Genomic DNA, 15367 nt, shown 5'->3' with positions numbered 1-15367 from the left:
CAAAAAATGCACTTTACCACCCAGAGGGGAAGTCGTTTGGGGAAAATGATTTGGAATCACTGCCTTCACAGTATGGACATTTCCTCTACAGCAAGGTAGGCTTCCAAGTCCTACAGAGTCTGATAAAGTTAAAAGGCAAATCAGCACTCCCAGTACGACAGAGGTGTCTAGAGGCACCAGGCCAGGGTTCCAGTTATTCATTTGCATTGCTGCAGCATCTAGAAGCACTGGTCCCAGACCTGAACCCCACTGTGCTAGAGGCTGTACCCACACAGACAGGCACACTTGCTGCAGCTTTTGAGTGTGAGTGGACTGGAAAGCAGCAAAATAAGACAGGCCTGTCCATCACCCTGCTGCCCAGCCTCTATGTGCAGGAGGCAAACAGGCTGAAAGACAACGATCAGATTTATCTGAGGATGTTGTTACAGAGCTCTTCCTAGGCACAGAAATCCTCTGCCACTAAAGGATGTCTCTGTGCTGCACGGGATGCCCTGGGGCACTGCTAATGCCCACATGGCTTCAGGAGAGCAATGGCAAGTTGTTGCATTCCTAGCAGTGATCCCTGCTAAGGTGTCCTGTCTTGGCAGAAATGCACCATTGAAGCTCTGGGAACCAGCTTCCTGAGGAATACATAAAGCCAATGTTTTCTGATGCACATGAAGCCCAAAGAAGGATGCACCACAGACAGCCTGAAATCAAATCTCCTCCAGGAACCACTTTTTACAGTGAAAACAGAATTAATCTAAAAACTCAACCCTGAGTGCTTGTTTAGTAACTTTAGAAGAGTGAGGTCCTACCCCCTCTGCTAACCTACCAGTCATGCTTCCACAAACAAGGACAATGAGAGGCAGGGGTAGAAAACAGGCAATAAACTCCTTCAGTAAACAAAACCTCTGGCTCCACAGTGCATCCCTGTGTGCCCCACTTCTGTCATGCACCACTGCTGCAGTTTCCTTCAGGGTCAAAATTAAACAGTCCCACAAATTACTTTTAGTGCTGACCTCTGGTGCTCAGCCATGACAGACCAGGCGCTCCTGACCCTCCAACACAGCTTTAAAAGGCTTCTTCCCATGGGCTGTGGGAAACGACCAGCGGCCATTCTGGAGCACTCATTCTGGAAGAGGCTGATATTCCCCCTCCTCAACACAGCCTTCCCCCTCACTTTTAGCAAACAGGAATCCATTTCTGCTTAGTGCCCATCTTTAGGGAAGAGGCAGAAAGTCCCCATTTCCTACTGCTCCTTCCTAAACTATAAAGAATCAAAACACACAGAGTAAGAGAAGGCTTTGCTTAACATTCTGCATAGAAAATGTTTGCCCTGAGGAGCACCCTTGGACAGGTCTCTACTGTTTGTTACAGCTGTGACTTTCAGCTAAGGACTGGTGGCCTATTGCCTGCTGCTGACGACAGCCACACTTTTTGAACAAGGTCATTTCCACCAGCACTGCCAAATCCAAGCTCCATATCTGCTTATTTCAGGGTAGTTTTGCTGCCTGGTCAGCAGATAGTATAGTCCTGCTAGAGGGAAGTGTGGGCAACAGAAGCCTGTGGAGCGTGCTGCAGAGGAAGACCTAAGTGTCCATTCGCCAAAGGGAACGTCCCTATCCCCATGGCATCACTGAGACATTTGCTCTGACTGCTTTTCAGCACTGTTCCTTATCCTTGTAATTAACTGCATTTTAGAATTCCAGCCTGAGTTCAGTTTTGTCCTCCAAGCTTGTAACACCTTGCCTAAACTCACTTTACTTCTGCTTTCGTTTTTTCCCTTCATTTTGAGTAACAAGTTGGCAGAAGATGGTTAAGAGCAGCTTGCTGAACAGCCTTTGGTGGTTTTGCTTGGATATGACTTCTACAAAAACTGGAGATGAGCAAAGAAGAAAGATTTCCTGTTACAGCAGTGGGTTCAAATGGAAGGTTAGGTCTGCTCACTCCCTGTAAACTCTTGACTAGCCACTGTTTCAGCAGAGCAAAGGGAATGCAGAATGTGTAAGCATAGCCAAACTGTCTTTAATTTAGCAAATGCGGGTACAAGTAGCTGCAGGTATGTTGCAGCATGCACTATGTAGGTCCCTAGACCCTTTTTCAGGAGCTAAACTACACAGAAGCCTGCACTGCCATATCTTCACTGCTAAAGGCAAAAGCCATGTGCATTGCAGGCACACTTCAAACTGCACAGTCAGCACCATCCCCAATGGCTCTGTACTAAAACTTTCTAACTACAGCTCACCTAAAACACTGAGATTGATCCTTCACAAACTGCTTACACTTGCCCTGGAGTATGCATTAAGAGGCATGTGTTTGTTAACACCTGCAGCTGCTCCTAATCCAGCTGGCTGGCTGTCCACAGACAGCTCTCCTCTCTTGTTCACTGCGATTTTGAAGGAAGGGAGAAGCAGACTTATCTCTGGCAATCTCTCAAGTACAAGTCACTCTTGCCTCCCATCCTGGCTTCAAAGCCCATTCCAAGCCTCTGCCTTACAGGTACCCTGTTCAGACTTGCAAGCCATTAGCAAAAGGGCAAAGCTGGCTCCTTTCAGACAGGTAACAAATCAGCTTGTCTGACTCTGCTCCTATTTAGCCATGTGCCAATTAACCTGACGTTCACAATGTCCAGACAAAGTCCTTCTGAGCATGGATCTTGGATCCAGGCCTCCTCCCCCTGCTTTAAAAAAAAATAAAAAATAAAGCCCTAGCATTTAAAAGTAATCAGTCTCTTTAAATCCCTGCCAAATACCTGTTTATGCCATGAGCAAATAATTACTTTTCTACAAGGAAGAAAGTATTAATTAAGAGTATTCATAAGACCCCTATTCTCTAGGGTTTATCTGCCACAGGTGTCAGCCAGAGGTGAGAGACGGATTAGGACACAATCAAGGGCTTTCTAAGTTAGATCTCCTTGTGGTTAGCTGTTAATATGAAGTTGTCAGCAAAAGAAAGAATTTAATAGTTTAAATTAGATTTAATTACTTGGAAACTCCTGGAAAATGGACCAGTTTGGTTGTAGTATAAAAATCATAATACACCAGTGCAGATACCAATGCCTGGGCCACATGTTTGAACAAAACGAGTCTGTGAGAATAATCCTTGTAACATTTGATACCTTGATCAGAATTGGAGCCATGAATGAGGCTCTCCTATAGGAACAGGAAATTAACCATGTGCACCAGCTCTAGTTCAGGTAAGTCCCTGTCTTTCCAAGGCAGGGAACACTTTCAGTTCTTTCCTGCTCTTGAGTGCCTTAGCTTGCTGTTTTATCTGTTTAAGACACAGGCTAAAGCTACACTATAGGACTAGGAGGAATGGAGCAAAACTAGAAGTGGGTAGATTCAGATTGGATGTTAGGAAGAAGTTCTTCACCACGGGGGTGGTGAGACACTGGAACAGGTTGCCCTGTTCAGGGAGGTGGTGGAAGCCTCTTCCCTGGAGGTTTTTAAGGCCAGGCTGGATGTGGCTCTGAGCAACCTGATCTAATGGGAGGTGTCCCTGCCCATGGCAGTGGGGTTGGGACTGGATGATCCTTGGGGTCCCTTCCAACCCTGACAATTCTATGATTCTATTCCAGAAAGCCTGTTCCCTTTGCTCCTGCCCATTTCACAATGCAGCATGGTTTCTGATACATCTTTTACATCCAAAATAATCCTTTAATACTTCCAAATGCCACACATGCAGTGTGCTTAGAAACCCCTTTGCTCACCTAAGCTCTAGTACAAGAGGTTACATCCACAAGAGCTCAGAGCATCTCCCATGCCCACCATCTAAGCTGCTATGGGTCTGGTTTTGCTGTTTCTGCTGCTGCTTCCCATGGAGCAGTGCAGATGATAAACACAGCTGTTTGCTCCTGAAATACACGTCTGAAATAATCAAATAGCTGGAATTATTTACTCCCCTCTCTCCAATAATGAACTAATAATTGATATAGCAGCATGTCTAAAGTAACAGACTGTTTTATTACCTGCAGTGATTGAATGCTTTTTTAATTTAACTTAAAAAGGCATTAAATGCAAGGGTTAGCCTCCAGTGGGCAAAAAAAATCTCCAACTTCCTCAGAAAATCCTTTCCAAATTGTATTCATCTTGACTTAATCCATGATCTACTGAGTGAATTAGGCTCTATTTGTTTTGAAAATCTATTTTATGGAGTTCCAAGGACTGTGTTTTCCTTAGGAAGGGCTTATTCTGCCTTTCTGACCAGGATGCCTGCTAGCAGCCCTCAGCAAAGGCCTCTGCAGGTTCTGAACGTCCCAAGGTGCCCCACACATATGACTAACAAAATGTAAATAAACACAGCTGAGCCAGTAAGAAATTGGAAGGTTTTCTCATTAAAGAAATAAAATAAACAGATGTCCTTAAGCACTTTGGCTCATGTTTGTCAAAGGAATGGAAAGCTCTCAGATGTTTGAACAGCAGTAGTGATATAAGGCCACATCTCAAGGAGAGAAGGAAAAGAGCGACGCCGTGGCACTCAGAATTAGCTGGGAGCTCTCAGGGGAGGCTGCTTTTGATTTGAACCTTAGCAACTTCCACAAATAGTTTTTAACAGCCCAGCAATAAAATGGGGTTTTATTCCTTCTCAGTTTGTAAAGTAGTAAAGGACAGATTCGGCCATTAGAAGCATGAATCACCATCAGATTTGATTAAATCCCTCTGGTGTTTCAGCCGGGCCCTGTTCTGGGGTCCTGCGAGTGAACAAAGCAGACAACACAAAGCTACTTGCAGCACTCAATGAAAGCAGGAAAAAGAAGGGGTGGGGGGTGGGGGGGGAAAGTCAGCCCAAGGATTTTACAAGGATCTTGGGTAGAGCCAAGCAGGAACTTTTCAATGACTGGGTTTTTTAATTGAAAATTATAATTCACTTAAAGGAAAACTTTGTGTGAGAACATGTTACTGCCAGTGAAACGTTTGAGGAACAAGGTTTCTTAGATCCACAGCATTTCTGCTGCGAGCAAGACAGTCCTGGTCACAGACAGCCAGCATACAGCAGCTGTGACATGTGCTTGGAATGCTAGAAAGTCATAAAATTTATGTCCTGTCCTCAGCTGGACCAAGCAGCAACTTTAGCTGCTCTGCCCAAAAGGTCTTGAGGCCCTGCTGTGGTTGAGAGACCCTCTCCTACTCCTTGACATCGCTGTGCAAGTTGCTCATCAGGGAGGCAGAGCTCATTTCACACAGGCTGGAAAGCTGAGTAATGTCCTGTCCCTGTCTCTCTGATCCTGTCTGCTGACAACTTGGGCAAAGCTCACATTGGCACTTCAGAATTGCAAAAGCAACAACAAAATATGGCTCTGAGAGCAAAGCAGCCTCTACATCAATCAAACAACTAAAGGCACATTGCAATCCCCACTGAAAGCAGCCAGAGTGGCAGCTCCAGGCAAAGCCACCATGTAGGCCAGGCTCACAGGGCACAGCCTAGCAGAGGCCATCCCAACACCTTTCAGTTAAGGGTAACTGCAATGTGGAACATGGCTGTGCATGGCTGTGGTTGCAAACTCAGACAGAACTTTCTTTATGAGATTTTGCAGTATGTTTTTGTTCATTTAAGCCATTTCAAGATGTTGAACAACCTCAGATATTCCTGTGCATCCTACAGGGGATTTTATGGAGCATAACTCACAGGTATCAGCAGGCATCATCAGACTGCTGAAAAAGATCCAGCACCAACTGAAGGACTTAGACTGTCCTAAGTACTCAGTTCTTTAAGTCAGTGCTAAAATAAAATCCTTTCCACTTGGCTCCAAGATTTCAGAGAAACTTGCAGGTAATGATGAATTTTAATTCTGGATTTGACTTATCTCACAACTCCTTTTGACACTAAAATCTCAAGGAATGCACCAACACAGGACATGGATACACCTTCTGGGAACAAGACAAATACTGGGAGAAGGTATTGGCTTCACACACGCCCCTCAGCTAGAGAGAGCAATGTACCCAGTGCCCCCTCTTTTCTTGATACCAGTCCTTTGAAAGGCATGAGAATGAATCTGCAATAAAATCCTTCACATCTCTCACACTGGAAGAAAGGCAGAATTTTTTTTGTTTTACTGCTTTGACAACATAGATTATGGAGCAAGCCTGCAAAGATCTCAGTCAGGGAAAGGGGAATAGACTCATGTGGGTTTTTTTGGCATGGAAGTGCCTGCAATCTCTTTTTACTGTCTGAATTAATACCACCAAAAGAGTCTTTCTTTGTACTTTGCTGCTCCAAACAAGTGGCCAAAGTCCCTTGACTTCCACCCAAGTTGTGTGAAACCTCAGCAAGACAGCTGTGGATTCTTGTCCCATTTCCCCATCATGTTTGGTGGGCTTTGGGGGCAGATCTGTGCAGACTCAGTGAAGACTGCAGCCAGCTCAATGTGGGCTTCATTATAAGGTGCCTGAAGGGATGCAAAGGGCTGGGTGGACAGTACATGGAGCTGCAATGATGGCCAACATCTGCTGTGCTCTCTAGGCATGTGCTGAATATTCTGCACCAATGCAGTGATCAGAAGCCTGCAGAACAGGTTTCTAAACAATCCTAAACATAATATCCAGGGTTAACTGCCTCTGGAACTATTTTTTTCCTGTCTTTTCTTGTCAGAGGGCCTCCTGCTGAGAAACAAAGGGTGGGGAGGTTTTCCTGGCTTTGACAGCCTTGCTGCCCTGATCACTTGGAATGACTCCCATGTTTGTGCAGGTTTGCATCCACTCAGCTGTGGGCAAAAGGAGATGTGACTTTGCAGGCCACTCTGACTGCCACTCTAAAGGTTATCCTGCAGTGACCAGACCCATGGGAAAGACATTAAGAGCAAATGTCTGATGGCTCTGTAATCTATAGGACAGAGCAAAAAGCTTGGGCAGAGGGACAATAAAGGAGCAACCTAGGCTGGGCTATTCATTCATGCTTTTGGAGTAGATTTTGTGTTCAAACTTCTATTAATGCTATGAAAAAATTATTTTCTAAGCACCTGAGATGAGCTGTCCATGCTCTGAGGAACTCCTGTCTATGCAAGGACTAGAGATGTTTCCCTCAGAAATCAAACAAAGAATTTCATGTGAAATCAGGTCAGAAAATATACAGTGGAACATTAACTGATCAATAATCCAACTACAGCTGATCATCCTTTTGGTGAATTCTTTTCCCTTTTCTCAAATCAGACTTTTTTGGACAGCTCCCTATGGCTGCCATCACCAAGGAAGGGACATCTTGCAGAACCATTTGAGATTGCATAGCTAAAGAACACAGGAAATTAGACTCAAATCTCTGAAGCTATGGCTGATATTTCTTCTCCTCTCTTCCCAGACAAATCACCCCAGAAAGAGATGTTGCTTTTCAACTTGACCAAATTCAGGCACTCATTTTCTGAGTGGCTACACAGCAGCTCTCCCAGTGCAGCAGACAGGATGATACTGGGACATGAACATTGGCCAGGGGAATGGTGAAGGGAGACATACAGAACCAAGGCAATCACGTGTGAGATTTGAGTCAAAGCATATCCATGTCTAGTTACAGGCTCATGAACCTATTAAGAGCAATTAAGGATGAAGATAAGAATTTTTGGCCTTGATATTTATTCTGCTTTGAGATTAATGCTTCCTACATTATTCAAGCAAGAGATTCTGAAATTCCATTAACCTCTGGCTCACTGCTGTACTTGTATGTGAGAGTTCAGCTCACTTCACCATTTTGAGCTGTGTTACTATTTTATGGTTGCCAGGACAGCCTGTCTGACTGTGCTGTATTTCCCTCTTGGTTTAAGGTCTGTTCCAAAGCCCACCAAAGCCTCTAGTTGTCTTTGGATCAAGCTCTTAGCCTACAATACTTTAATAACACAACCATTCCCCTTATGGGAAAGCCCTGAGGAATTTAATACTGATGAAACAAATGAAGAGCTATGACAAAAATCCTTCTAGAGAAGCTTCTCAAAGGGCCTGGCGTAACTTAACAGCAAAGGTGATTCACTGATTCAAAAGAAACACTCCTGTTTGTACCACTTTTGACATCTGCATAAAGGAAGCAGCCAACAGAAGTTTGTCATTTTGAACCTTTAAAAGCCTTCCAAAGCAGACAGCCTTTTGAGTCCCCATTTTCCTGTCTTCCTCTCTCCCTAGTCCCTTTTGCTCACGAGTGCCTTGTCTTGGCCTAACTCTGCACACACAGCTGATGGAAACAGCTTGGCCACTGGTGGCCCCTTCTGGCTCTCCTCCCTGACCCCACTTCATTCCCACACCAGCTGCTGTAGGTATGGCAGCTTCTGCCTTTGTGGCAGCCTGTCAGCAAGAGTTTATAGGCATTGTGCTGCAGGGCTGGTCCATCCCATCCCTCAGACCATCACCATCTGCTCCCAGGCAGCAGATCCCAGCCCCTCATTCTCTAAACTCAGGCAAGAGACAGTAGATGAAGGGATCTGCTTCAGAAGTGCTGTGCTAGGACAAAGTCAGCCCATGAGGGGAATTCTCCTTATGCATGTTGCAACCTCTACCCAGTGCTAAGCATAGCAGATCTATACAGAGTGAGTTTCTGTTTGCTGATCCTGCCCAATTCTCTCTCTTTTCTGCAGGCAGCAGGTTTGAGCTCACACAGGTACACCTCAGCTTGCCTTGGTCACTATGGTCCCGCTGCAATTACCTTGTACAACACAGGTCTGAACAAATCCCTGCTCGCAAACACCTGCTTGCTTTTCAGAGGGTGCTGTTGGAAGTGTTAGCAGCATTCCAAGTGCTGCAGTAGACTTCCACACCACAAACACCATTTTATACCCCTTACAACTAGGCACATCTAACAGTGAACAATAAATCTATCTCACTAATTGCACAGTCAGCTTGTTATAGCCCTCATAAAACAGGTACAGCTGCTAAAGCCATGAGATGATGTCAAATCATATTTCTGCTCTGGAGAGAGAGGCAGGCTGATTTTTCCAGCCTCCTGACAACGCTGACTGTTCAAAGCCACGTGTGGAAACAGCTGCCAGCTAAGTCATCCACCTTAATTAGGTAATGATATTGTCTTTTTTCTAACCATATAAAAGTGTTTGACATTCTGTAATTCAAAGGGACTGAAGTGTTTATTATAAAAAGCTGCCTTAGGAAGAAAATGAAGTATGTGGTACTGAATGCAAGAGCCAGCATTTTCTCCTAAGCCAAGTTCAGTCTGCTGAGCCACAGAGAGAGCTACCTAAAAAAAATGGAATTGCCTGCAAAGGAGGGACCTAAAGATACAGTTTCTAAAACCCCTTTGAAGTGTGAGCTTCAGGATGTGTGGGAAGAAGAGGCAAGCATTCTTCATGGCAACCCAGACTGACCAACACAAAACATCTCCTAAAAGGCTGTCTGAGACTCCAGTTACCTCACTCAGACTGGAGTGAATGATGCCTGCCTGCCTGATGGACTCCTTCTTGCAGGAGACAGACACTGGAAGAACATCCTGGTGTCCTGTCTAGCAGCAGCTGAACACCACCAGATTTGAAAAACAAAGGGATACTTGCAACATGAAAGGGAGGTAAATGAAATTTTCACATGTTAGAAGGAAATACCACAGGACAGATTTATACCAAAGGGTCTGAATAAACCCAGCAGCATCTGTTTGAGAAGCTGCCTCATTAGCTGCCCCCCCAGTTCCTGATGCAATTTGGCTGGACAAGCAGTAATGCTAAAAAAATTGAATTTTACCTTCCCATATCTGGATGCAAAGGTTCCCGTGAGCAAGGAGTGGAAGATAATGATCGTCTCATCCAGATCCCACACGAACACACGCTGCAAGGGCAGGCAGGGGGGAGAAAGAAGCACAGTTACACAGGAAGCAATGGCCTGAGCCTGTTCAGGCAGGAAATGTGGCCTGTTGGACTGCAGCTTTGCAAGGCCTCAGATCCCTCTGCAGCACCCACTGCAGATGCTTTGTGAAAGCAGGCAAAACGGAACTCAGGGTGTGCTGGGCAGCCTGAGAGTCTGTTCTCCTCACAACCACACAAATTCCCCGTTGCACCTCAAGTCAGGGCAACAAACCAGCAGTCTTCTGATAAGTCCAAAGGAAAACAAAAGCACCCAGGAAGAACAGTTTGAGATGCTGGTAACGTAGAGGTGGTGCAGTTATTCTAACTACCCTTGTGTGCAGGCTCCAGCTATGTTACTGATTGTACCCTGGCTCTCCCAACTTGCTAGCCTGATGGTGGGATTTGCTAAAAGATGCAATCCTTTATCTCTGCTGGATTTACCAAGGGCATAGTGTTGTAGGTTAAGGAAAATCAAAAGTTAATAACCACAAAGAAAAGTCCTCTAAAGGCTAGAGAGTCCCAGGGGCACAGGCAGTTTGTTCCAGCATATTGTAAACTGTTTGTTATTCTGTTTTCCTATATCTCTCTATTTAAGGGAGTGTACAGCCAAATCCCTCTCTCTGCTCTCTGGTCAGGATGTGCATGCTATTATCTTATGGTTTGTGGGGGAGATGGCTTTCTCTTGGAACTGGATGGCAGTGAATTTCCATCTACACTACAGGGCCTTTTGAAGCTTGCTGTAGGCCTGGGTCTAAGCGGGAGGCAGTTTGGTTGCTCTTTCAAATTTCCATTTAAACTTCCAATCCAGGGTGGAGCATTAATTATCTTACTCCTTGGAAAGGGGTAAAATATCTTTTCTGCCCTTCTGCTCTGGGCAGCTCATGGCTCAAAAGCAGGATACACACAAACTGAAGTGGTTACCTCTATCTCACTGTCAGCAGCAGGGGAAGGATCGTTGCTTCTCTTTGAGCGGGCTCGGACCTTGCCGTCTGTCCCTCTGTGGTGTCTGTCTGTCTCAATGTCTTTTGCTGGTGTTGTTGAATATTCCCCTATTAGGAAAAGAGAAATTCCACTGTAAACTTAGATTGTACACCATGTGTCCTTGTGATTAAAGCAGGAAACTTTACTGGAGAGCAGCAGAAACGCTGTGAAAACACCACCAGGGAGCCTAACTTTTTGCACGGCAATAGCTGGCACTGTCAGAAAAGTTAACTTTTAGCTCCTAAGATTTGTTTAAAGTTTCAAAAATCACCAAGACTGCAGCTATGTCATTTACAAATGGGTAAGGCACTTCAAAAACCATAGCAAATGTTTCACTGAAAACGTAGCCTTTTGAATTTCACTTCCTTTCTGCTTTTCAAGAGAGAAATTAGAAAGGCAGCTGAAGACCAAACCAACAGCAATTCAACTTCTGAATTTATTATTTCTAAATTTGATGAGTGCTTACCACTAAAAATCTACTTTCAAGATCAACTTCTGTTTAAAAATACAGAACTAGCCTGTTTAGCCATATTCCATTTCACTGAGAACAGCATTTTAGAAATAACTGAGAGGAGAGAGAGTCAAAGGTGAGCTCCCCTTGTACAAAGTGTCTGTTTTGATTGGCTTGAGTTTCATAAACCTGCCTGAATTTCACTTACCTTATATTACAAATCCTTTTCAAACCAATTTTCCTTTCACCTTGCTAAGTTTTGGCCTCTCCATCTTCCTAGATCTTCTTCAGAGAAGCTTGGATTGTGCCTAAGAAGCCTTTTTTTGAAATCACCTATTGTCAAAGTGGCTAAGACAAGATCTGAGGTACAGAAAATCTTCCAACTGTTTTTAGAGAAAACTGTGATCACCTCTTTTTAAACCCCATTATTAGTTTATTTTTCTTTTAGAGCAACCACAGACATTCAGATTTGTTTCACAAGTCAGGAGGCCTGCGATGGGTGCATTCTGTGATCATCCACACATGATGTGAGGTTTTATACAAATGTTATTGCATGCCAGGGATAACTTTGGCAGGGAAGCAATATCTGAAGATTGCCCTTCACTGGAGGATCATCACCTGTCAGCAGTTCTCTAAATCACTTCAGCTTGGAGACTTTAAAAATGAAGCACTCAAAGAAAGGCCACAAATTTTGAAGCCTTTTTGTGCCTTGAACTTTCAACTCATAGTTTGTGTTGACCTTTCAAAGAGGGCTCTTCTCTTGATGCACTTATTCATGCACACATACATCACAGGTTGTCTGAAGAGGGGAATATAAACCTTGACAGCATCATAGAACTGTCTGGGTTGGCAGGGACCTCAAAAGGTCATCCAGTCCAACCCGTCTCTGCAGTAAGCAGGGGCATCCTCAACTAGATCAGGTTGCCCAGAGCCCCGTCAAGCCTCAGCAGCTGTGGGGCTTTTTCAGAGCATGGCTGTTTGCTCTGAACTCATTGCTGCCCACAGGTACTGATCTCAGCTTTGTCTGTAGTTGTCTTATCTTTCTGTACGACCTTTAGAGGAGATCCAACCTCACATACTCATGAAAACGACTCAGGATGGTTTTAGGGAGCCTGGATGTTCAAATCTCTTCTCACAACCCTGTGCTGCATCATGTAAGAAAAACTACTAAGTGCTAGGGAATCTGATTTAGCCATGTAAACACAGGTACTTCTGTAAATTCCAACAGCAGGGTTTATGTCTGCAGGTGGCCAAGGCTGCCAACCTGGACAGAGAAGAGAGGCACTTACCAGAGAGTGATTCTGTGCTCTGGCTGCTGATATTGTGAGAAGGCTCCTGCAGAGAGTAAGTGGAGGTTGGGATGGCTGAGGGGCTGATGCTGTTTGCAGACACGTATGGAGAGTTGTAGGAGGAGCTGTAATACTGTGAGTACTGGCTTTGAGGAAAGCTTGGATACGAGGAATATTCCTTTGAGGAAAAAAGAAACATCTCACTTTTGGGTATCTGCTTGTGTCTTACCCACAAGGCAGCACAAAGGCAGCCAGCCATGGCTCAGGAGGATTTCATAAAGAGCCAGGTCTCATGCACTTACAAAATTGCATTTCTGCTTCTCCCAAACATGCTCCTAATTTATTATGATCAAATAATCAACAAGAGCTCAGAAATCAAGCGAGTTCTGCTTCTTCTACAGGAATTTGGTGATGAGGGATGACACATCTTGTGTTAGAGTTCAGCAATTTGATATAGGAGTGATGAGGGCAGCTTTTTGAAAAGGGCCATGATGGGACACACAGGCTATAAACCACAAAACACAGGTGAAATCAGAGGAACAGAATGATACTTGGGCGAGGGAAGGAGCAAAACAGGCTGCATTTTTCTCATGATCAACAGTATTTTCTGATCAGCTGTAAAAGTTACAAAAATGAAGAAAGAAAGGAAAAGCAGCAATTGTTTTCCAGCAATGTTCACAGCTGAGATTGTCCAACTCTCTCAAAAAGAACTAAATGCCTGAGACATCTTCCTTGCCTAGAGAAAAATGAACCTTGGGGAGCTGAGGCATCACAAACCACTTTGTCTTGCTTTTAAGGCTCCCAAACAAACTTCATACCATTACCCTCATACACCCTCTTTTGTGAGAAGCAGGAAACTGGAACAGATTAGAAAACTTCTCTCTGGACAATTAAAACATGAAAGATTAAATTTGTTTCTCTTCATTTTAATTGCAGCTCCTGCTCTTGTCCATCTTTCTGCCTTTTTCAGGTAGGCAACTGTGTTCATGCTCTGGGGATTGTCTGTCAGCAAAAGGTTTGTATTTTCTCAGAAATGCTAATTTGTCTCTGGTATTAAACAAAATTAAATATCAAATAGTCTCTAGCAAGACTAATAGCCCTTTTCTTCCTAACAGCTTACATCTTTGTCTGTGACACAGTTATTTCATTAACTTTCAATCACCAGGGAGTTCTCAAGAACAAAGACTCAAGTTCTCATAAAAACAATTGAACTGAAAAAGAAATGAGAGAATGTCATTGTTTTCTCTTAAAGATTATCACAAAACAATGAAAACAGCCCAACTATTTCCCCCCTCCTTAGGTAACCCCCATGCTCCAATCAAATGCTCTTCTACCAGCAAATGCTGATGTTGTTATTCAGAACTGAAATAATAAAGAAATTGCCCACTGCTGTCATTAAATAAACCCAAACAAGTCAACAATCATCTTCCAAACAAGGAACTGAATTTGTTGGCCACCCAAAACATTCATTTGTTTAGCCCAACCATGAAGGGCCATTTGCTGCTGAAAAACATCTGCCTTGTGTCTGTATCGTGCTGTTTATTATACACAGACATTTATCAAGGTAGCTGAGGCATGCAGCCCACAGACAGGTGTGCTCTCAAAGAAGGCAGCACCAGGCAGCTCAGAGGCCTCAGTGTCTGTCAGGGCCTCCCAACACCTCTTTCAATTGTTCACGTTCACTACACAGTGCCAAGGCAGCCAGGCAGGATCCGAGAAGCAGAGCTCTCTGCAGAGGACAGAAACCTTATCTGGAAGTTGTAAGGTGGTAGAGGAATGATGAAACTGTTGGCACTGCCACAGCAGCACAGTAGACACTGCTGGGACACCCTCCTCCTGCAAGCACTGAGCTGCATCAATGCAGATGCTTGCACAAGCACCTTGGAAGTAATCAAGGCACCTGGAGGTGCAGCACATGGACAGGCCTTGGGAGCAGAGCAGAATGGTGCTCAGCCAGACATGTGGCAGTACCTCCCTTAATGAGATGGAACCATCAAAACCAGCTCTCTGACCCACCATATCTCCAGGTGTTTACAGTCTGTGACAAGGCTGAACCATACCTGATGCACAGCACTAAATCCTGCAGAATTTGTCAGGCCATTGGCTCCCTGGTAAATCCCTGTTGTGCCTAAGAAAAAGAATATCATGGGCATAAACCACATTAAGAATCAACAGGATATGTTAATACAAACCCTTTCCAACAGGAAATAATTACTAGCTCAGTAGAAAAAAGTGCATCACAAATGTTGACAAACACAGGGTGTAGAGACTTAGGGCCACTGCTGAAGTCTGCTTACTGAAAGGCACTCAAGGGCAAGCATTCCACTAAACCACTTTAAGGGAGCTGGGAAACAAAGCTGGAAGACAAGGATTCAGCCCAAATTTAAGAGTCAGTTACCTTGTTTCCAATAAATAATGGAAGAGGTTTTTTTATCATCTTTTCCTGTAGAAGGATCCCTCAGGTTATGTTTGCAGCCACACACACACATTCTCTTCTCTTCTTGGAAAAGTAAAGGTTCAGGACAGACTTACAGGAACAGTGCTCTGCTTCCCATCAGGGAAGTGGTAGGACAGCTGCAAGCTTCTCAGCCTCTGGATCCTGCATCCCCAGCACATTCTAGTCTTGATTTAACTCCAGTCTGTCCTGCTTTCTGTTTCAAGTGGGTAGAGAACTTCCCTTTATGATTGTGTCCTTGCATGAGAACCTACACTAAAAACCTTCAAGTGGTTTGTGACAGGTCTTGCTCCAAAGTCTAGGAGGCAAAACTTGCACTTTTCCATCCTACCGGAAGACAACAGGCTCCAGAGAGCACTGAGGCCTGCTGCTTCCAGAGTGCCAGGGGCGTCGTTTTGGTGCTGTGTGGCTATAGTGGGCTTGTGCAAGGTTCATTTTGTCACCTCTGC

The 15367-nt window shown here is 44.4% G+C and overlaps 1 protein-coding gene across 2 annotated transcripts in view; it reads right to left on the bottom strand.

Annotated features, from left to right (window-relative positions):
* EYA2 (EYA transcriptional coactivator and phosphatase 2) overlaps nucleotides 1-15367 on the bottom strand; it is a 49251-nt gene that overhangs the window by 14426 nt on the left and 19458 nt on the right. For both annotated transcript variants that reach the window (XM_054392132.1, XM_054392131.1), the window contains 4 exons: nucleotides 14524-14591; nucleotides 12464-12641; nucleotides 10664-10791; nucleotides 9642-9725 (listed from right to left, as the gene is read on the bottom strand). In XM_054392132.1, the coding sequence (XP_054248107.1) occupies nucleotides 9642-9725; nucleotides 10664-10791; nucleotides 12464-12641; nucleotides 14524-14591 (458 nt within the window). The remainder of the gene's footprint in view (nucleotides 1-9641; nucleotides 9726-10663; nucleotides 10792-12463; nucleotides 12642-14523; nucleotides 14592-15367) is intronic.

The sequence above is a fragment of the Indicator indicator genome, chromosome 24 (assembly GCF_027791375.1).
Source record: "Indicator indicator isolate 239-I01 chromosome 24, UM_Iind_1.1, whole genome shotgun sequence".
NCBI lineage: Eukaryota > Metazoa > Chordata > Aves > Piciformes > Indicatoridae > Indicator > Indicator indicator.
This window is presented reverse-complemented; position numbering and strand designations above follow the sequence as displayed.